At 37.9% G+C, this 23,050-nt stretch overlaps 1 protein-coding gene across 13 annotated transcripts in view; it reads right to left on the bottom strand.

The window, feature by feature from the left end:
* The window catches only part of NFIB (nuclear factor I B), a 300,754-nt gene that overhangs the window by 55,232 nt on the left and 222,472 nt on the right, over nt 1–23,050 (bottom strand). For all 13 annotated transcript variants that reach the window (XM_060762384.2, XM_060762385.2, XM_060762392.2 and 10 more), the window contains exons 3-4: nt 10,192–10,245; nt 547–615 (exon numbers count right to left, since the gene is read on the bottom strand). In XM_060762384.2, the coding sequence (XP_060618367.1) occupies nt 547–615; nt 10,192–10,245 (123 nt within the window). The remainder of the gene's footprint in view (nt 1–546; nt 616–10,191; nt 10,246–23,050) is intronic.

Genomic DNA, 23,050 nt, shown 5'->3' with positions numbered 1-23,050 from the left:
CAAAAATACTGTCCCTGGTTGAGTGCACGGGGACACAAAATTAGCAAGTCTGGCCAAGTACAGCTGTATAAGCAAGTTCTAAACAGCTGTACAATGTCACATTCACTGTAGATATGATTTCACTGAAAACTAAGAAACACTCTGTGTATTTCTTAATTATTCTGTTCTAAATTCCTTTCCTTTTTTACTGACATGAGGCAGCTTGTTTATTGTTTAGTAAACTTCCATCCACTATTAAGATGTTCATGATAACCTAAGTTTATACCCTATAAATTAACCTTGATTTATTAACTCTGAAAGGAGAATTGTTTGAATAACATTGCCTGAGCTTTCATTAAATCAAATATGATACTTTCAATTGGATGCATGGAATATTGTTCCTTAAAATACAGTTTGCTGTGGAGAAGGAGTGTCCCATAAATGTATTTCAGATTTCCTTTTCCTTCTTGATTTATGTTTATTTCTTGCTTTAAGAACCTTTTAAGATTCTTAACCCTCTCAAAAATTATTAAAATAACAATACGTTTTCATTTTGAAAATGCTTACTTCTAGACACTCGCACCAGTTCTGATACGTTGAAGACTCCAGATTTTACAAAACTATCTTCAAGATACACTGGAAGAAAAAACAACAAGTATGCAATTAATACATCTGAAGGAGCAAGAAAATGTAAAAAAAAATCCGCAAAATATATTTATAGATGCACACTAAGATTCAATCAAAATTTTCTGTCAAAATGTGTCCATTATTATGACACATCCTATAACTGCATATAAATAGTGCATGTTTTTTAAAATTATTATTTTTTCAATGTTGTAAACTTAATGACAGACATGTTCATTCAAAAAGTTGGGGAATGGAATATTAAGAAAGATTGCTGATTGATATCTCATTTCATGGAATGTATGAAATGGAATGTTCCAACTGCCTCCTCATTTGGACTGATTCAGTTTGCAATTAATACATTATGATTCATTACTTGTCTCACTAAAGCAACAATAGTTATATAACTGTGCTAATAATGGAGTAGTGTGGCACAAATATAGAGAGAATGGACTTCTTCAGATGAGACATAGATATTGGGAGATTGTCTTATTTGTTGCTGTAGTTTTCTGGCATTTTCTAAATATTCAAATGATATTTTAGTTGTCTTGGACTATTTTTGACAAGATTTTATTCCTAATTTCAAGCAAGCTTCTTTTTCATTCCAAGATATATTGGAACTAATTTTTGTTCCCTTATCTCTGTCTTAATCTCATGTTATAAAGCAGCGGTGAATCAATGAAATTACACTTTTTCATTAGAGCATTACAGACAGACAGACATTTGGCCATTTAATGCATAAGACCTCCCTAAGAGCCCTACTGTAGAACCAATAAATTACTACAAAGAGCTGCTAAAAGTAATGGAAGGAGTGGAGAAGGAGAGGACAAAGGAGCTTCACTGCAAGGTGTCATGCAGCTTTAGAACAATCTGGAAGATCACAATGCAGAACAAGTTAGAACAATATGTCACATTCTCTTCTATTTCCTCTTTTCTTCTTATACAATTTAGTTGCTGATTTATAGAGAGGTGACGGCAGCATAGACTAGGACAGGCAGTGAATATGAAAGAACAAGGAAATTACAAGCTTTTCTTTAACAATCACTTCCTGTACTTTAGGAATGGTCAGAGAGAAAAAAGACCTATATTTTAAGTAGTGGATGTATTCAAGAAGGACAGAGAAAAGAGAAAAACTGCTTGATTCCACATGCAATCCGAACCTTCTACCACATGCAATCCGAAAACCAAAGCAGAAGAGTATTTTCCCCAGTGTGGAATAAGTTGCAGTGTGGTTCATTTTAGCAATGAAAAATAAAATATAAATTCTAGGCATTTTTCCATGAACACTTTTTTACACACTATCTTTTATACAGGTCCTATGCATTGTTTGGGACTTGGGGAACAAGAAAGCAATCTTAGAGAATAGTCATGGGAATGTCTACTCAGAAGTTCCTTAATCTTCCATGGGTCTGATTCTGCTGTAACTGTGTCTTCTAAAGCAACAATGAAAACAAAATTGCCTTGGGAAAATACAACAGAGCTATTATGTCTCCCTTTTAAAATATTAAATTTATGAGTTGAAACCTTCAGTCAGAACATGACTTTAAAGGGCAGGTACAGTTGACAGAATGCTAATAATAAAATCTATCTATACATATAATAAAAGTCAAAGTTTGTATGCGGAGGACAAAAGTGTGGCGGTGCGACGGGAGGAGTATGTGCCAGCGTTCTGATTGGCTGCCGCTGGGGTGCTATTTGCATATGGTCTCTGATTGGCCAGCTTCAATAGGAGCCCCTGGTGGAGAAAAGAGTTCATGACAGAAATGGGGACATGAGAAGGAAATTTGCATATGGTCTCTGATTGGCCAGCCTCAATTCCAAGATTCTGAGATGACAAAGAGAGGAAAGGAAAAGGCCAGGGGCTCTGTCAGAAAATTACCAATACAGACCAAACTTGGCACACAGAGCCCCCATGACCCACTCTACATTCTACTGCAGTTTGGTGGAGGATGAACCACGGATGATGGGACTTGCAGTACCATCACTCACATTCTGAGACCGCTATTAACCTCATCCGATGACTAATCAGGACCAAACTTGGCACATAGACCTCTCATGACCCACTTTACGTCCTGGTGTGGTTTGGCCGGGGATGGACCATGGATTATGGGACTTGCAGTACCTTTGCTCAATTCTTGAGACCACTGCAACCCTCATCCAATTACCGATACAGACCAAACTTGGCACACTGAGTCTCCATGACGCACTCTACATCCTGGTGCACTTTCGAGGAGGACAGACCATGGATGATGGGACTTCACATACCTCCACTCCCCAAGGCTGCTGCAAAACTCATCTAATGACCAATCAAGACCAAACTTAGCACACAGAGTCCCCATGACCCACTCTACATCCTGCTGCAGTTTTGGAGGAGGGTTGACCATGGATGATGTGACTTCCAGAACTTTCACTCACATTCTGAGACCTCTGCAAACCTCATCCAATGACTGATCAAGACCAAATGTGGCACATAGACCTCTCATGACCCACTTTACGTCCTGGTGTCGTTTGGAACAAATTGGAGATGGATGATGGGACTCGCAGTAATCTCACTCACTTTCTGAGACCACTGAGACCCTCGCCAATGACTAATCAAGACTAAACTTGGCACACAGAGTCCCCATGACCCACTCTACATCCTGGTGCAGTATGGAGGAAGACAGACCATGGATGATGGGACTTCAAGTACCTCCACTCCCTTCCCAGGATTGCTGCAACCCTCATCGAATGACTGATCAAGACCAAACTTGGCACACAGAGCCCCCATAACCCACCCTACATCCCAGTGCTGTTTGAATGATGGATAATGGATGATGGGACTTGCAGTACCTTCACTCACTTCCTGAAACCATAGCAACACTCATCCAAAAACCAATAAAGACCAAACTTGGCACAGAGAGCCCCCATGGCCAACTCAATATTCTGGTGAGGTTTGGGGGAGTACAGACTATGGATGATGGGACTTCAAGTACCTCCACTCACTTCCCAAGACCTCTGCAATACTCATCTAATGACCGATCAAGACCAAACTTGGCACACAAAACCCCCATGACCCACTATCCATCCTGGAGCAGTTTGGAGGAGGATGGACCACAGATAATGGGACTCACAGTACCTTCACTAACTTCCTGAGACCACTGTGAGTCATATAAATAACTGATAAAGACCAACCTTGACACACAATTCCTTTCTCAAATAACCCGGGCAACGCCGGGTCCCCAAGCTAGTAATAAATAAAATGTTATTTATACCCCGCACCATCTCCCCAAAGGGACTTGGGGCAGCTCACAAAAGCACTCAAGGTGCCACACAGTACAATGCCTTTACCTACAGATTCGATATCCATGGTCTCACTTATTTATTCTCCAAAAAAAAATAATACACCCCCCCCCCCAGAAGTGTTTGTGAGTTTATCTAGAAGCTCCAGTGAAATTCCATCTGACACTTCCAGCCCAATTATAGTCAAAATACTTTGCTATTATCCAAAGTTTCAAGTATCCATGGGGTATCTTGGGACCTATCTACCATGGCGAGAAGGGCCATACTTTATATGTCGTTAGTAAATCCACTACAAATGTGAGTTCAAGCTGTGTGATAGAAAACAGTTTATGTTTTGTAATTTTAATGGGGAAGAAAGTAATGGATAAGCAGTTGAAAGTTAACTCAAATCGAACACAAAAAGCACTTACTTGGTAGGTATATGTGATTATACTCTCAACCACAGGATGCTGACTTGTACTGATAACAGTACTTCAAATTTATATCACATTATTTTGAGCAGCAAGTTAAAGAAACATCCCCTCTGAACAAACTTGCCAAGTCAACTTCCTGATAGGGTTGCCACAAGTCGGAAATGACTTAAAGGCAGACAAGAACAACAATAAAGAAGGTTTTAGGGCAAGTTATCTTGACATTAACTCATAAAAGACTTTGAGATGAAATTTCTCAGCATTTATTTGTAAATTAGTCTAGGGCGATGGCCATATCCTTCAATATTTAAACCTAATATAAAGTGTCATTTACTGAGGTCTTGCTTTCTTCAAAAAAGACTGTCACGTGGAAGAAAATAATTAGCTAATTATTACCACTGCTAACTTTAAAAATCTGGTGGGGGAACAGAAACTTCCTACAAAATTCTGAACAATATAATATGTTATAATCAAAGGGTCAATCAAATGAGATGCTTCTATATCTATAGAGCAAAGAGCTGGGATAGGTTAATTGCAATCTTTTTAAAGTAGGTGTGAAAACCCCTACTTTAATACTACAATTATGAGACTGGTGTCATTGTGAATACTGGGCAAAGACCCAATTGCTGTGTGCAGCAATGTCTAAGAGACAGCTTTGGTGCAAGTTGTCATAACATAGGCTGTATAAAAGGAGTACCTGAAGATTATGTTGACTTCCACAAAATTTAAGCTAGTAGTTAAAATGGATTTTCCTCTATCTCAACAAGCACAAAATTACCAACTGAAACAGTTAGACGCTTATGATATAAAATATTTCATGCTTCAGGGACCCACGTTTGTCAGACTACTTAATCATTGCAATAACTTGTATGTAAAGAACTAAGCTCTCAAGGAAAATACTTGTTGTCATGCTCTAGTATTTGGTGAATGATCAGTCTAATTATAATTGAATGAATACAACTATGTGCATGTATAACCTTATTAATTATTAGGGAGCCTTATATATAACTTAGTGGATGACACTTTGATACTATAAAAATCACAAGTATTGGTAAGGAATTAAAGAAAGAAGTATTCTTAGAGTCTACTTTACATAATTTCTAGAGTTGGCCATTATAGTTGTCACAAAGGGTTCAGGCCCAGATTAGACTGCATCGCCTCCTATGAACCCACACAAGCCCCGAGATCCTCAGGAGATGCCCTGTTCTTGGTCCTGCCACCATCTCAAGTGTGATTGGTGGGATCAAAAGAGAAAGCCTTTTCAGTGGTACCTCACAACTTTGGAACTCCCTTCCTAAAGAGATTAGAACAGCTCCCTCCTTGCTTTCATTTACGAACCAAGTTAAAACCTTCCTATGGAAGCTCACCTTCCCTGAAGGAGAATACTGGTATTACAAATACCAGATCCATCTGTGCAATATATACAATTTAATGAACCTCCTACAATGGACTTGACTACGGCCTAGGAATGGACCTCAGATGAGATTTTTTGACTTATTGAACGTTTAAACTGTGTCATGTTATCTATTTATTGTGTTGTTGCCAGTTTTATAATTTTATTAGATACATTGTGGTGTGACGTTTATGCTTATTTCTATGCGTAGTAGGAGCTGGAAGGGGTGGGGCTGATGCCAAGTAGGGGCAGGGCTGGTCATTACCTGGCTGAACTCCCAGCATACTCACCACAGGCTTATACCAAGAGTGAGACAGGCTGCATCTGAAAGAGCTCTGCAGCCCTTTCAAATGCTTCCTGCCCTTATGGCTCGGGCTGTTCTCTCAGCAGAAGGAAGGAGCTTGCCCCCTCCTTCTGCCAAGAGAAGGGGAAGGCTGCATCTGAAAGGGCTACTGAGTTCTTTCAGATACTGCCTGCTCTCCTGGCTCGGGCTGTTCTCTCCCTTCTGTAAGAAAGGGGAGGAGACAGGCCCCCATGAAATCCTTCCCCTTTCTCCTTCCAGCCTGGAGGAGACAGCGACCTGCCACATTTCCAGACTGAAAAGGAGAAAGAGGAGACAGGCCGTTGCTGTAAATCTCCCCCTCAGCACTCTTCCCTGCCTTCCCCTGAGCACTCTTCTCTGTCTGGGGAGACGGCAGTCCACAACTTTCCCAGATGGAGAAGAGGAGGAGGAGAGTGGCCATTGCCGGAGATCTCCCTGGCAGTGGCCTGCCTTCCCCTCTGCACTTTTCTCCACCTGGGGAAATGGAGACCCGTCGCTTTCCCAGATGGAGAATAGGAGGAGGAGACATGCGGCCGGTGAGAGCTCCGGAGATCAACCTCAGCCCTCCTCTCAGCCTGGGGATGTGGGCCGCTGCACCTGCATGTTGAGAGGAGGGTTGAGCAAGCAGGGACCTGACGTGAGACCCTCAAAAATCCGTATCCGGCCTGCCCATATCTAATCTAGACCGAGCATTTGCATTGAGCAACTATATAGCCCTTTATATACTGTTGCCACACAACTTATGATGTAATACTGGCAGGTATCTTTTGTTCTTTCATGTTCAATTGCAAAGGCAATAGAATCAAGTCATATAGTTGTGTAGTGAAACTGGATTCCCTAATCAGACTATATTTTTATATACAATCAGTTCTCAGTTCTCATTAAGGCTAACTAAATAATTATGAATATGTAGTACCTTTGAATAAAGATTTAATTATGGCAGCCAAACATATATCAAGAGAAAGTGAAAGCTTGTCATTCTGAGTTCTAGTAATGGCTTCAAGAAATAAATTTCTCCCCTTGCTTCCTTCTGAAAGTGCAGGTCCACTCCATATATTAATCTGTTGACACAGGAAATATCTTCAGTACCAAAATCTGTTTTAGGAATTTAACATAGGCTTGTGGGATATAAACAATCTGTTTATAATCCATGGCTGGTGTGGTCATGCAGTTTTTGTGTGGTGCCATACAGATAATTAAATCAGTGCTTGTTGCATGTGATCTTTTGCAAACAATTATTGGGTAACATGGTTCATTCATTATGACTGTTTAATCTTGGAGGCACCTGAACATAAAATTTCAGAGAGTGCTGTTTAAGCTTTAAGCTTTCCCCCTACACCATTAGACCATTAGACAGACAATAAACACAAAATTACAGGAACAGGTATTTTCAGAGTTGTAAGAAATAGTTTCTCCCTAATGTTCATTTATGAGTTTTCTTAGCCCAAGATGCCTAGGATGATATGGGTTGGCAGAAATGAGATTCAAATAGCCATCCTGAATCCCATTTTGATAGAAAGAGATATTGGGTGGCTGTTTTTTGGGTTGTATAGTCATGTTCCAGAAGCATTCTCTCCTGGTGTTTCACCTGCATCTATGGCAGGCATCCTCACAACCTCTGACTCTCATCAAAGAGGGAGCTATCTCCTTCTTTCAGCAGAGTAACAAAAGGCAAGTGCTTATTCCATCCCAAGAGTATGCACAAGAAGCACCAACCCTGCTCTACACTCTCTGCTATGGTGCCACTTCCGGCCTTTTTAATGCCCAGTGGGAAAATGGAATCAGCAGCAGTAAAGGGGCGATTGGCCCCCTGAGATAGCATGAGCCACAAAAGAAATGCAAAATGCCATAGGTTTCTTGTAAACAAAATTTAAGATTTCTTGTAAACAACTGGTTGTGATGGCTCTATTCACACCATATCCAACTATATAAGAATGATACATTCTGTCCCAAAGTAATGACAGATTTGATGGGAGCATGATCACTTTCAAAATCTTTCATTTTGTGTACTTCAAAAGGGCACATTATAAAGCTAAATCTAAACACTTTAAAATAAAGACTCATATAGGCTCTGATCCATATGATATTTCCAGTAATACTTCTAATTCCAGGAATTATATAATTTCAGACACTGAAATCTTTAACCATGAGTAACTTATGGGACTGTTAGGCTGAATGAACTTTCCCACTCCTGCAGTGTGGGTTATGGTTTCCTACCCACTTGAGGCTATATTGTGATACGGTAAAATGATGCAACCATCTGTGCTCAGAATCACATACAACTAAAGAAAAACTAATGATTACACATTTAGAAGGGCTGTAAAAACAAAGACCACCTGCCACTATTAAAAGAACAGTTCTACAGCTGTATGTTGCAGATTGTATCATCCAATGTTTCCCATCACTGTTAAAGAAGAAATGACTGCATACAAGTATAATCTGGCCCAAAATGATATTGCTCTTCTGGAGCTGCCATCTACGGTTTTATCTATCTATCCATCCATCTATCCAACTACCCATGCCATCTTTCTGATGCTCACCAAAGGCAGTGTATTAAAGAAAGAAAATCACACCAAAGAATATATACAACACTAAAAAAGACATCCAGTGTCAAAATAGCTTAAAACATTGAGTTTACAAGGTATGTTTGGGGCTTCTTCCTGAACATGAGTTGAAGTGGGACCAATCCAGAATAATTGCTTTGCAGAATGAGAGGAAGTCATAAAGTACTTTTCTCCATTCCTAACAGAGGGGCCTCAGAAACCAGAGATGTCTTTCAAAGAGTTTTTGTTCATGCTCAGAGAAGTAGTTCCCTTAGATAGTCAGGCACTAAGCTACTTAAGAGTTTTAAAAATTAAACTTGTTACCTTGGTTTAAAGCCCACAAAAACTATTCGCAAACAGTTCAGATCTTGCTGGAGTGATTTGGCCATGGTATGCACCAGTCAGCAGCCTTGGTGCTACATTCTGCACAAACTGACACTTCCAGAAGGATATATTCATGTTGGGTACATGGCAACAGTCTAAACATCATGTAACAGAGACATGGATAAATGCTGCTGAATCAAACAGACTGAAAGATAGTTTCACTGGACGTTAAGCGCTACATTAACTCATTGACATTATTGCTATCTAATGATAAACTCATGAATAATGTATTTCTATATGATGATGAGATTGATATTAATTTATATCCTGCCTTTATCAAAAAATCTTAAGACTCAGGGCAGCTCAAGTGTCGGATTAGGCAATACCAAGAAGGTATCAATCTAACTTTTCAGGAGAAGTTCAACACCTTCCAGAACAGGATAATACCAATGACTAATTTGGTTTTACTGAGATAATGTTAATACAATCATTCAAGGCCACCAGTGATAGCCTATAATGATGATGATGACCATTGCTTTTCAAGAATGTATTATTATATAATGTTTTTAGATGGCACACTGATCTGAAAGCTCCTGGATCAACTAAAGATTTAGAAATTACAAAAATAATGAGAGAAGAATAAGCATAATTGGAAAAATATAAACAAAGCAGTGCAATTTTCTGGAATTAATGTTATATGCAGAAAGGATTTTCTGGTATACAAAATGCTGGTTTTTGTAAAAACAACAACAACAACAACAAAACCATATGGGATTTGTTCACAGAATAAGTCCAGAACTGCAAAAAGGCATCAAAAACTGCACAGTTTTCAAAAACTTCTCCCAGTAGAAAAAAAAACTGCTGAAATCAAAAGAAACTTACTGAAGAATTCCATCCCTAGAAAATGGCTGAAGATTTCACTAGCACTGGAGATTTGCATGGTTCTCAATTGAAAATGTTTGTGAAAACTTACATTCATTTGATTAGCAAATAAAAATAAAATGGTAGGTGATAAATTTGGTAAGAGTTATGTTTTATTCTTCAAATGGCAGAATTTTAGACACTTCTCAAAGTAATTTAATTTGGGATCAACTTCCACACATTAGCTTGTCTCGCTCTTGCTGGATGCTAAGATATTTTTGCTGGCATTAATGAAACATTAATGTTACTTCACAAAAAAAAATGCTGCATCCACAAATCACAAACTTATTTGCCAAAACAAAATATGATGTTGACCAATTTAAGTGCTCAATTAACAAAACAACATTTGTTCCTAAATGATGTTTAATAGCTAAATAATCTAAAGTTCATTTTTACCTGGTGGATTCTTGGCAGGATCATTGTGGCTTGGACTTCCTGATTGTCCAGAATCTACAAAAAATAATAATAATGGAGAAGCATATTACCAATATGATTTCCTTTTAGTACACACAATGGTTAATAGTCCTTTGAATTTAAATATTCTACAAAATATTCATTTTGAAAAACGAATTCTTATGATTTTCAATTATACTGTCATATTTTGTTATAATATTGCAGAACAGCTACGTACATCATTTTTTAAAAATTAAATTATAATGTTCTTGGAGAGAGAAAAAAATAACATTTTACAGAGTTTAGAATTTTAGTCAGTTTAGAATTTTTAATCATTTATCCTAAATGGAATTTTATAATTGTGAACTTTTCATTTTAGGTATTTAAATATAACTGTGGTCTTGGATATTCGTCGTCATCATACTCAAGTACACTGGAAACATTCCTTCATTTTAGAGCCAATTTCAAAGAACATGCCAAATATTAAAAAGAGGCCACATGATTTTTTTTCTTCATTTTTGTCTTGAAAATGTTGCTCCCTAACATTTAACTGAACAATTTCTGTATTTTATTTATTTTAAGGCACATACTCATTTCAGTACCACCAACAGAAAAAAAAAGTTACATATATAAAACACACATCATGCTAAGAAGCTTTTATAGATGTTTATATGAGAGAAAGTGTGTCTTACCATGAAAGAATTACAGTGGTTCACATTCCCAAAGCCTCTCCAAATTGTTCAAATCTATGTGGACGACACCCAACTGTATTACTCCTTTCTACCAAATACCAAGAATGTCATCCTGCTCATAAACCAGTGCCTGTCAGCAATGGACTAGATGAGGGCTTATAAATTGAAATTAAATCCAGACAAGACAGAGGCACTCCTGGTCAAGATGGACCCGGGTTGGGATTACAATCTGTGTTGGATGGGGTCACACTTCCCCTGATGACAAAGGTTCACAGTCTGGGGGTGATCCTAGACTCATCTTTGATTCTGGAACCCCAGATGTCAGCAGTAGCCAAGAGTGCCTTTGAACAATTAAAACTTGTGCACCAGCTGCACCCATACCTTGAGACACCAGACTTGGCCATGGTAGTCCATGCCTTAGTCACATCCTGCCTAGACTACTGCATTGCTCTCTATGTGGGGCTGCCTTTGAAGATAGTTCAGAATCTTCAACTGGTTTGTGGATTGGCGGCCAGATTACTAACTAGAGCCCCATACAGGGAGAGATCTACTCCCATGCTATGGCAGCTCCACTGGCTGCCAATCTGCTTCCACTCTAAATACAACGTGCTGGTCATTAATTTTAAAGCCCTAAATGACTTGGGTCCAGGCAATTTGACTAACCGCATCTCCACCTACAAACCAACTCGGGCACTGCGGTCATCGGAAGAGGCCTTGCTCTTTGTCCCACCCCCATCTCAAGTACAGCTGGTGGGAACGAGAGAGAGGGCCTTCTCTGTGATTGTCCCTTCCTCTGGAACTCCCCCCTAATGAAATAAAATTGCCCCCCCCCTTTTTTTTTTCCTTCAAAAAAACAGCTGCAAACCTATCTTTGCTCACAAGCATATATATGAAGAGGAGGAGGATTAGATGAAAAGAGACTATTACCAGACTGCTGATTAGAAAGTATAAATGCATTCGGACCTTGTTAGACCATATTAGCTCATTTAATATCATTGGTCATACAGTCAATGCACACATTTATGAACCTTCATGGTGCTTTTGTAAATTAATTTGGATGTTTTATGTCCACATTTCATGTTATAATTTTTGATAGATAACATTTTATTTAAGTTATAGTTGTTATGCTTAAGATATCTTTTATGTGGGGTTATTCTGGGTTATAATTTTGTACTTATTGTCATTGAGTCACTGAATGTTTGCCTTTTTGTTTGTTGAAATCCGCCCTGGGTCTCCCAGGGGAGATTGGGCAGAATATAGAAAAAGTTTTATTATTACTATTATTTCATATAACAATTCAAGATGGATTTAAATTAGATCTACAATGGGCTCACCATATCCATGGGATCACAATCCAGATTCAACCTACAGCAGATGCAAATGTAAACAATGGCATACTTTGAATTCTTCGGGGGGGGGGGGACTTTCCAGCTGTTTCTGCCTCTGATGTGGTGGGGTTCCTTAGCAAGGCAGGAACAGGTATGTTGCTGCCTGCTGCCATATTTAATATGAACTTCATTTCCACAGACTTTGTGCGAACTTCATTGCTAGTACCTGATTAATTGCTATCTTTCCCCTATTGTGTTGAGAATAAATCTGCTGTAAATCTATGATGTAATCAATAACAAATATCTAATTATTCCTGTGTCACTTCATTATGATGATTGCAACCACAAAAAGTGTAACTCCAACATTACCTAATTCTGCTTTCTCCGTGGCAGTGTTTGTTGGTGCCACTAAGCTTCCTTGGAGACTGTAGTAAAAGCTTGCATAATAGCCTGCACTTTTTTCTAAAGTATAGTTGCAAGGAATGCAATAGCCTAAATCCACAAGTGATTTAGAACACTTATCGGGTTTCATCCACACATCCCCTTACCTACAGGATATAGGCAGTTACAAAAGAACCACAGACTCAATCCTTCACAGTATGACCGTTCTCTGTTCACAGTGTGCTGGCGAAGGAGGAACAGTGAGCTCGAGGAGTGGAGTCAAGGGGTGGGTAAGCTAGCATGTGGGGCAAAGCAGCAATGGCATGATTTCCCAAAGGTGGTTCTTGGCAACCAGGGATGAAGGAGAAAACCGGGGAAAAGGCTGATTTCCAGCTTTGAAGAATCTGAAGGCTAGAAAAAAAGTGTAGTGTGGTACATAGTGATAGAGGGGTGCTGCTTTAAATCCCTTAATAAGACTCTCTCTGTGTAAGATCCCTCTAACCTTTTGCATTTATCCTGGAGTGAAATACAACACAAAGACCATCCTATCTATTCCCTGGCTAGCTGGTAAGTTAGTTCCTTCAGCAAAGCCTGACCAAAATCTGTATCCTTAAAAACAAAAGGGAAGGACCATCCATTGGGTAAATCAGTATCTTTTATTTGTGTCAAAGCTGGACAAGGAGTGGCCAAGAAAAGAGGGATTCCAACTTCTCAGGCTGCACTACAGAAGGAGGGGGGAGGAGATGAATGGACAAAGAAATTCTATGTAGACAACATTAAAAGTAAGTTTGCATGGAAAAGAAATAATCTTTGAGAATCAACATGTTTCACTAGACCAAGGCAATACTTTCTACTGTTACCCCTTCCGTTGCCTAACCTCTCCAGTTTTAAGTATCTTTCTCACTGTGTTGTCGATGGTTTCATGGCTGGAATAACTAGGTTGCTGTGAGTTTTCCAGGCTGTATGACCATGTTCCGGAAGCATTCTCTCCTGGCGTTTCACCCACATCTATGGCAGGCATCCTCACAACCTCTGAGGATGACTGCCATGGATGTGGGTGAAACATCAGAAGAGAGTGCTTCTGGAACCTAGCAATTTCATTCTCATATTTATTCTCTGCCAAAGTTTTAAAATAGTAAAGCTGTCTGGCTCTTTTTCCTATCCATCTTTACTATTTTAGTTATCTTTTTTTACATAGAATGTTCTCCAGACTACTATCGTATTAAATAATATGTTTAGACTGATACACAACAAAATAAAAACAAAAACTCCAGGGCATGACAAGGCTGCTGGTGTGTAGACCCTCATGAATATTATTAAGAAGTTCTGCTTGCAAACTACAATAAAATTGTAGGTCATTTTTGTGTTCAAAGATATAATCTATGATTTAATTATATTCTATTGGGGTTCCATTGAAAATGTATCAAAATTTGTACTTTAAATATATGCTTTTGTGCGAAAGCTGCACTGGCAGGCCTGGTTCTTGTATATACTTCTTGTATAAATTGACATCATGTATAGGTTGCGGGCAGGTATGGAGGCCAAAATTATGGATTGTGATCTGACCCATCGATAAGTTAAGGATCCGTCTGTGGAGAGGGGAAAGTTGGTCACCTGAGGGGAGCAGACACCCCTGGCCATCAGCACTATTTCCCTGCCCTGGCATTCAGAAAGGCCAGACATGGTGAAACAGTGGCGAGAGTAGAAGGGATCTATGGTTATGTTTATGTTCTCTCAGGACAGACTGAGCTACTCTACTCAGGGAAGGGAGTGGTTCCTTTTTGGATAAAAGTTAAGAGGCTGCTCAAAATTCCAAATGAGCAACAAAACTGTTGTAAGATGACAAAGTATACTGTGTACATCAAGGGGAGCATGTTTTTATATTTTAATATTGATCACCAAGAAACCTTTAGGTCATTCTATCTTCTCCGGATTCAATAATATGTTTATATCAGCACCAAGTTACCCACTGCCATATTGTTGACATTTCTGTAGAATGATTTTCATTAAGTATATAAAAGTGGTAATTAAATTAACATTATGTAATGTGTTTTGGATTTGTAATCTCATCTAAATTAATTAACTGACTCAGCCCTTGTTTATTTTTTAACTGCCCTACTTATGAAGCAGAGCACTAAAAGTAAATTCAGTTTTGGTATAAATTAAAGTAATTAGCGGACTTTAAAAAGCTTTTAGAATATATCAACTTTTCAGTTTTGTATTCTATGCATGGGTTTTTAAATTTTTAATTCTTGTTTATTAATTCAAATATTTTCTATGCCACTGATAACAACCACATGTTATATTCCTGGAAAATGAACAACTTTTCCCAGCTAGTTTTAATGAGATACATTTTTACTAAGCAGAGTTTTGTTTTTAGGTTGGAAGAGATTTATATGTCTTTCAAGGATCTGAAATAAGCTCCCCATCTCTTATAATACTGGGTAAATTTCTCTTTGACATGCGTTTAAGAAGAGATTTACACAGGTCTCCTGCCACATGTGGATGGAGATGAAAGACTGAAGTTTCTTTCCAAAACTTACTGGACTCCATAGGAAAAAAAGAGAGATTGATGTTTAATCTTATCCATCTGGGAAATATTGTATACTTCAACTACACTGTAATATATGGGTTCTTAGAAGCGAGACAGTATTTTTTATTCAGGGATACAGCACATAGAAGAAATTTGTAATTAAAAAAACAGAGCTGGAATGCTATCATGCTGAAAGACTTAATCAGGAGGAAAGACACAAATGCCTTGAAACACAAGGATTAATGAGAACATCAATTATTCAGGTTCATTGTAGAAGATACGGCTAAAAGATGACTAGAATTTATTTTAAAGTAGGAACACAAAACTAGGTACAACTGTATGTACTTTCCTATCTAGAAAGTCTCTTACCTCATGGAATAACTATTTTTCTATCTTTTTCCTTATCACTTTGCACGAGAAAATCAAAACCAAGTGCAGAAAAAATATGCTGCTCGAAAATGAACTTGCAAAAAAGTATATGCAGCCTCTTGTGAAAAAAAGAGAATGCAGCATTTTGTAAACTTTCCTTCAATAATTAAAACACAAATAACCAGACAGAACTGCAGGCAGTCCCCAAGTCACAAACATCCGACATACAAACGACACATAGTTAGGAACGGTGGTGAGATAACAGGAAGTGAGAGAAAGCTACCCCTCAGAAGGGGAATTCACTGAAAGAGTTATCATGGGGGGGGGGGGTATCAACTGAAGCTTTGTTTCCACAACAAGCCATTTTTTTTTTTCAAAAATCCAATTGTCACAGGGACAGAAAGTACGGTGAGATCTTCTGAACGGGGACACAAACAGCAAAACACACTCCTTCCCTATGATATCCAAAGCTTGCATGCATGCAAGCTGGAGTTACACTTAAAATTGTACCTGTTCCAACTTATAAATAAATTCAACTTAAGAACAAACCAACATAACCTTGTAACTTTTTCCCACAGTTCTTTCATACATTTGTGCAACCGATCTAATTAACAGTATAACTGAACTTCAAATTACCTAGGAGTCCCTACACTGCACCCCAAACTTTTCTGAGGAATCCTCTGAACCCCTAACAAGGACATTCCAAGGTACACAAAAGTTTGCATTAGAGAGTAAAATAATTTTACCTGCCCTGCACTGGATTTCCACTTGTGCAACTTCTGATGCCAAATCACTGCTTCTAAACAATTATTCCATCAATCAAAATCTATAAATGAGAAATACAGTTCTCAATATGCACAATATAACCTCTGCTTGAGGACCACCCACAAATGCTTTTCACTTTATCCACACTAGTGTTAGTTTGTTGAAATCAAAGCAATATTTTGGGGATCTTAACATATTTTAGGGCCAAGCTACCAAATGTGTTTGAATATGAAAACCATGTATGGGGTAGTGGTGAACCCGTCACACCAAAAGAACACAGAGCAACAGGGGGCAAAACAGTACCACCTTGAAGATGATTTCCTTAGCCCAGATCATTTCTAGAGGCAAGAAGAAGGAGGGCAAGATGAAATAAGGAAAGTGGTAGATTATATCCCCCTTCCCTATACAAAACATTTCGTGTCAAGAATTCACCCATTATCTTTTTCCAGTCAAGCCAGTAAGCATGTGTTTAACAATGTTGTGATAGATCCTTAAATCTACAAAAGCGTATCCCACCATGTTTTAATGACTTATGATAATTTGGTTATAATTAACTGCTATTGTTTTAACTCTATATGTATTTATGGTTTTATACTGTGTTATTGATTGTGGCATCGAATTGCTGCCTTTGTTAGCTGCTTTGAGTCCCCCTCGGGGTAAAAATGTTGTAAAAATAATAAATATCCTTTAAATTGACGGTAGATTATCGGTTGTCTTTAAAAGACTTACATAAGAGGGACACAATTTCCATGGGAACATGTACAGCAGTTCCTATTGAAGTTCAGTAGCAACCCCACAATGGTCCAACAGCAACACTTATGGCATATAAGAGTTTCCAAGCACACTGGAATTCAAATGAAATGGTGCCTGAGGGTGCAGTCTCAAAATCCAATACATTTGGAGAGCACCAGGTTGGGAATGGATTTCCAGGATGCAGCTTCACGCATCTACCTTCTGCAGTAGTCATGATTTCCTAGGCTGTTATCACCTGCCTTTCCTTCTGTACACTGTGAAGTCACTGCATGGAGCAGGAAGACCACATAAAGAGAGAGCTAGTTGTTACAACTGCCCAAAGAAGATATTAAATAGTAGCTTAGAAATCAAAAGGAAAAGGCTTATGACAATAAATCAAAAGATGAGGAAGAAGATGACATCAAGTTCTGGAACATTAGCATCTAGAACAGAATCTTTGTTCACACAGCATTCTAATAAATAAGAAAGACGATAGAAAATGCAAGAAGCAGTGAACAGTACTAGCTATTTAACTTTTAGATTATAATTTCCTACTATATCCTGTGTAAGGTCTCTAGAAAAGTACTGAATGAGTAGTCCAGGGTCTTTTGTAAAAAATCAACTAGAGTTTGGAAACATTGCTTTCTGGCCTTGAACTACAGCAAATTGAACAGTCTCTCAAATTCTTGAAGTTGTAATCTAAAAATGATTTTTTCAACCTCAAATGTAACTGAGGGGAGGAAACACTAGATAGAAGAATTCAGGAAACTGCAGAAAAGAAACAGGAATGAAAATGATTGTTCACTGCAATTCTTATGTTTAAACCTGAATGATTATTAACTGAATTTAATTTAAAATGTAATAAACAGGTATTCCCCATACAAAGAAAGAAATAGTGATTCTTAATGTATGTTCTCTCACATACTCACAATGGACACCAGCAGCTATTGGCTGATCATCTCAATATTTAATTAAGAGTGGTCTTCCACAGTATGTCCTGTCTTGAGGATTACAGTGCCAAATGAAAAGTAATTGCCAGAGTTGATGAATATTTAAAGACAAACACTGTCAAAAGTACTTCTATATTTCCACAAACACAATGTGTTTTGTTTTTATAATTTCTTATAATGTTGTTTTATTCTGTTTTATGTTTTTGTTTATATATTTTAATGTGCTATATTTTAACCATGTTGATCAGGCTCATCCCCAAGTAACCCCCACCCCCAAGTCCCTTCAGGGAGATGAAAGTGGGGTACAAAAATAAAGATGATGATGATGATGATGATGATGACGAAATGGTAGTGAAACACAAATGCAGATATACCAGGTGAGGCAGCATAACTTCCTTTTTTCAAAACTTAATAAAACCCATTGTCTGAATCAGAATTATTTTTTTATAATATTGGCACATACCTAAAGTTTTGTTTTACGTAGTTTTGAAGATCAAATTAGGTAGGTAACGTCCCCCATTCTCCATTCCCCATACACTGAGTAAACCGATTTCTGGCGTTTGTCATAACTCTTGCCAGCATAGCAAGCGTTATGTTGGCAATCTTTTTTCCTGGATGTTGATCTTCAAATCTTGTAGGGTCCTTGGACGGTTCACATAAACATGGGATTTCAAAAAACCTCATAGAAAAAAATCACAAGGGGACAAATCTGGAGAGTGGGCTAGCCACTCCAAATCCGCTCGAAAAGTAGGCCTCAATGGCAAAAGCATACTTCTCACTGTTCCAACGCATGATGGCGACTGAACTGTGTCAGGACAAAATTTTATACTCTCACTTCTCGAACAAGACCACTAGCGCTCCGCTATGTCTTCAACCGACTGAATGGCACGCATTTTAATAAAGGAAGTTATGCTGCCTACCCTGTATACTTTGATCTTTATTGCAGCATTATTATATATACTATTCAGCGCAAATGCAAAAAAAGTATCAAGAACCCCCCTCCCCAAATGCATAGTTGAACACCTTTCTCATATAAAGAATGGAAGATTGGAGGAGTATTTTGCACTAATGTAACTTTAAATATGTGTTGTTCTCTTCTAATGTAACCCAAAGAAGGCCATTCAGTTCAATGTGCATACTGAAACATATTGAATAGAATACATATTTAGAGTTTTTTCAGGATAAAATATATGACCATCAAGAAGCACAAACACACGTTAATTTTTTCATCGGGGCATAAATACAACTGAAAATAGTGTGAACTCCTTACAGTGAAATACTCTGTTTCATGAAGATGTGACAATCGTAAATAATCTACACAGAATCAAACTCTGGTTCTAGCAGTTCAAGAGGCACCAGAAGTCTATCGTCTACATCAGTCATCCTCAAATTAGCATACTTCATTGTAAGTTGACTATAACTTCTATTATCCCCAGCCAACATGGAAGAGGGCAGTTTACATTCTACAAACAACTGTTCCAAATGTTCTCCCTAAAATTTCTGCAAATTCCACCTTATTTTCTATGATCTTTTGAATTCTATGTTAAAGGTCATGGTAATTTCATTTTAAGTTTTTATTAAAGATGGGGGGGGGGGGTAAAAAGGCAGAAGTAGATTTTTTTAGTTCTTTAAACAGAGTGCTGAAGAGCAAGATAAAGCTCCTACATATTTTCCTATTCTTGTAGGATAACACAAACCAACTTTCCATGTCATTATACTATTATACATCTGGAATGCACATGGCTATCCGCTGCTGAATTCTTAAACATAATGATCCGACTGTAGTTGTGCAAATTATTGACACAAAGAGACAGACTCTGAAAAGGATGTCTTTCAAGGGAAACTGGTTGACCACTGACACATAGAGGCAAACATACACCAAGATCTAAATTTTATGGCATATCAATTGAGCAAATAAAACCTCATTCTAAACATAATCCTCCCACAGTTCAGAAAACATCATGAGAAAAGGATGTGATACTGATGCTTTGGGAAGAAGATTACTCTATGCTGTCCTATAAAAGACCAAACACCTCAACATATTTTGTTTTTATTTATCTTGGTGGGGTGGGTGGGGTGAAGATTGTGTTAAGGTTTCAAAACAGATTCTCTTTTTTTATTTCACCAATTGATTCCTAGTAAACTATTCCATCACTCCCACAATACAACGTTACAATAGTAGAAACCAACAACCAACCCCAAAGTTTTCAATAAACAAATGGAGAAATTGTCCACTAGATCAAGCCATTCCATTCCTAACAGTGATCCTGGGATGGTCACAAGGAAGGCAAGAAGGCAACTTTTTCATATCCTGACATTCAGAAAAGAATACTGGTCTTGAAACAGCGATTCCAATTAGTATGCAGAGCTAAAATCTACCATTTTTCAAAAAAAAAAAAATGAGTCCCCCCAGGGGTGAGAAAGGCAGTATATAAATACTGTAAATAAATAAAAAATAATGATTTTACTTTTTTCTTAACTGCAGAGATTAACCTAAGTAAGTTGTGGTAAAGTTTCACAATGTAGATTGCAAGAACACAAAGTTTCCCTACCCCACCCTTACTTAGAAAGAGCATTCTGTCTAGTAACATTGAAGAAGAATGTATTCATGACTTTGGACAACACCCATTGATTTTTATCACACTAGTTTCAGTCATGAATTAATGCTTCGATGATTTGCAATCATATCACTTTTCTTCCTCAATTTGCTGGTATCTACAAACTAAGTAATGTTGACCTATTATACTGGGATGACAAAACAGGTCTGCATGCTACAAATAATTGTTTTGCACCAGAACTGTGGTTGTTGCACACATCCCTTTCAAGGGATGGCCAAATATTCTGATATTTGAAATGTTCCTTACCCAATAAACATGATGAGTGACAAGTTTTTAACAAAGCAAACCCCTTCATCCTGGATATTTTAATACCATACATTGACTACCTTTTAGGAAAAAAGACTTTCACATTAAAAAAAATCTTGTATGCCTTGGTGTCATTAAAAACCTTTAAACATTAGAGGATTCTAAGGGAATTTAAAGACTAGCAGATGAATGACCAGATAAGCTTAATCAGATACATAAAATATTATCCTTAGCTGGCATATATAAGGTGCTCTGAACCTTTAATTAATATGCCCTCTAATGGAGCCCCAAATCTACTACCTGAAACCACCTGTCTCACTACCAAATTATAGGGCTGATCCAGATCCTAGTTGCCCTGAGGTCATCAGAATAAATAATAAGAAACCCATGCATCTGAGGCAATGATCAACAAGCCAGAATTCTTCAATCACATACACACCCCTTCAAGTTGCACATACTTATCTTCAGAATGTGTCAATGTTTCTCCAATTGTAGAATCATGTTGTAACTTGCCATATGTTTATTATATCAACTGGAACTAATTATGTACACATATGTATGTCCACACATTCTGATCAGAGATATTCCACTTGAGCAGCATGAGTGCAGTGCTGACTTTGCAGTTCTGGGTTATCATTTTTCAATGACATTAAAGGTCAAAACGTCAGATAAATCAATTCATAAAAGTAAGTGGACTTATCTACTGTTATTATACTGACCCCTTTCAGTGAGAGAGAGCTCATATCTGATGATGTAGCTTCAGCTGAGGTGTTTAAATCCCTTCCCACATATATTCCAATTTTAACCATCTGATTTACATCTATTTCCCACATTTGCCTTCTTTGACAGTACCTCTTCTTATTGTATCTTCATTATCCAGATGCAAAAAGTCTACTTGCCTTTAAGACGGAAAGCTCTATTACACCTTGGTTTCTGGATAAAATTCTGGTAACATAGGATTGAGCCAACTACATGATTCAACACTGGGAGATAAAACCATCTTTGTGACCAATCAGAATCTGAGATCTTTACCTCATAGACTAGACACTTCTTGATGAAAATCTTCATGGCCATCGGTCCTAAGATTGTGAAGACAAACTGATAGACTGATGGAAATGCTAAAATACAGAGACTTTCTAATGATACCATAATGATGGCGGATGAAAAAATGGGGTTTCAGTGGGAACACACTGCTTATAATTGTGTGGTTGAGGAGGACAGGGTTACTGCCAAAACATAGTTCTAGAACCTTCTGGAGATTTCCACTATAATGCAGAATGACCCATGTTTGTAAGCCACAGAGATCATGAAGATTTATTTATTTATTATGTCAGAAGTGAATTGAGGGTACAGCTGTAATGTATTTAAAAACACAAACAAAGTTAAAAACTTGGTGTCATACTAAATGTCCTTTGACCAGTAGCTGGCCACTTGGAGTGACTCTGGTATTACTATAAGAAGGATCTCCATTGTGCATGTGGCAGGGCTCAGACTGCATTGTAGTAGGCGGACTGTGGTTTGCTCTTCTCCACACTTTCACATGGTGGACTCCACTTTGTGACCCCATTTCTTAATGTTTGCTCTGCATCTCGTGGTGCCAGAGCACAGTCTGTTCAGTACCTTCCAAGTCATCCAGTCTTCTGTGCACCCAGGAGGGAGTCTCTCATTCAGTATCAGCCATGGATTGAGGTTCTGGATTTTAGCCTGCCAAGAGTCTCCCAAAGCAGTACAAACATAGACTAAAGAGATATACAGGGGAATTATCATCCACCAGAATTTGTTTTACAATGAACTATAAAGTATGCAATCCTTTGTGAGTTCACAGAATGGATGGACCTAAATTTTGGATCCAATTTTTCTAAATTCATACAGTAAAAAAGTTGTAGGAAAATTTGAATGCTTCTTGCCATTAAAATAAAGCATTCACGTGTGATCAAATTGTGATATAGTGTTGATGATTCGGTGATTACAATGGAGCAAAGTGTTTACAATTCGGTTCTAAATTTTATTCCATTACTTTCACAAGGAAGATAGAGAGCAATGTTGATTTTATTTTATTTTTGCATGAGGAGCTGCAAATCCTAAAAAAAGATGAAAGAAATAATTTTGAAACTAAATTCAAAAGGAGCAGATGGGAAAACACTGTGATAGGTAGATAGCTCTGGGCATTTTTGCATTTCTCAGTTTAATGGGCGTAACATACAATGCAGGTCCTTACAGACACACCCCACAGCTGGAAGAAACAAAA

The sequence above is a fragment of the Anolis sagrei genome, chromosome 2 (assembly GCF_037176765.1).
Source record: "Anolis sagrei isolate rAnoSag1 chromosome 2, rAnoSag1.mat, whole genome shotgun sequence".
In the NCBI taxonomy this organism is placed as follows: Eukaryota; Metazoa; Chordata; class Lepidosauria; order Squamata; family Dactyloidae; genus Anolis; species Anolis sagrei.
This window is presented reverse-complemented; position numbering and strand designations above follow the sequence as displayed.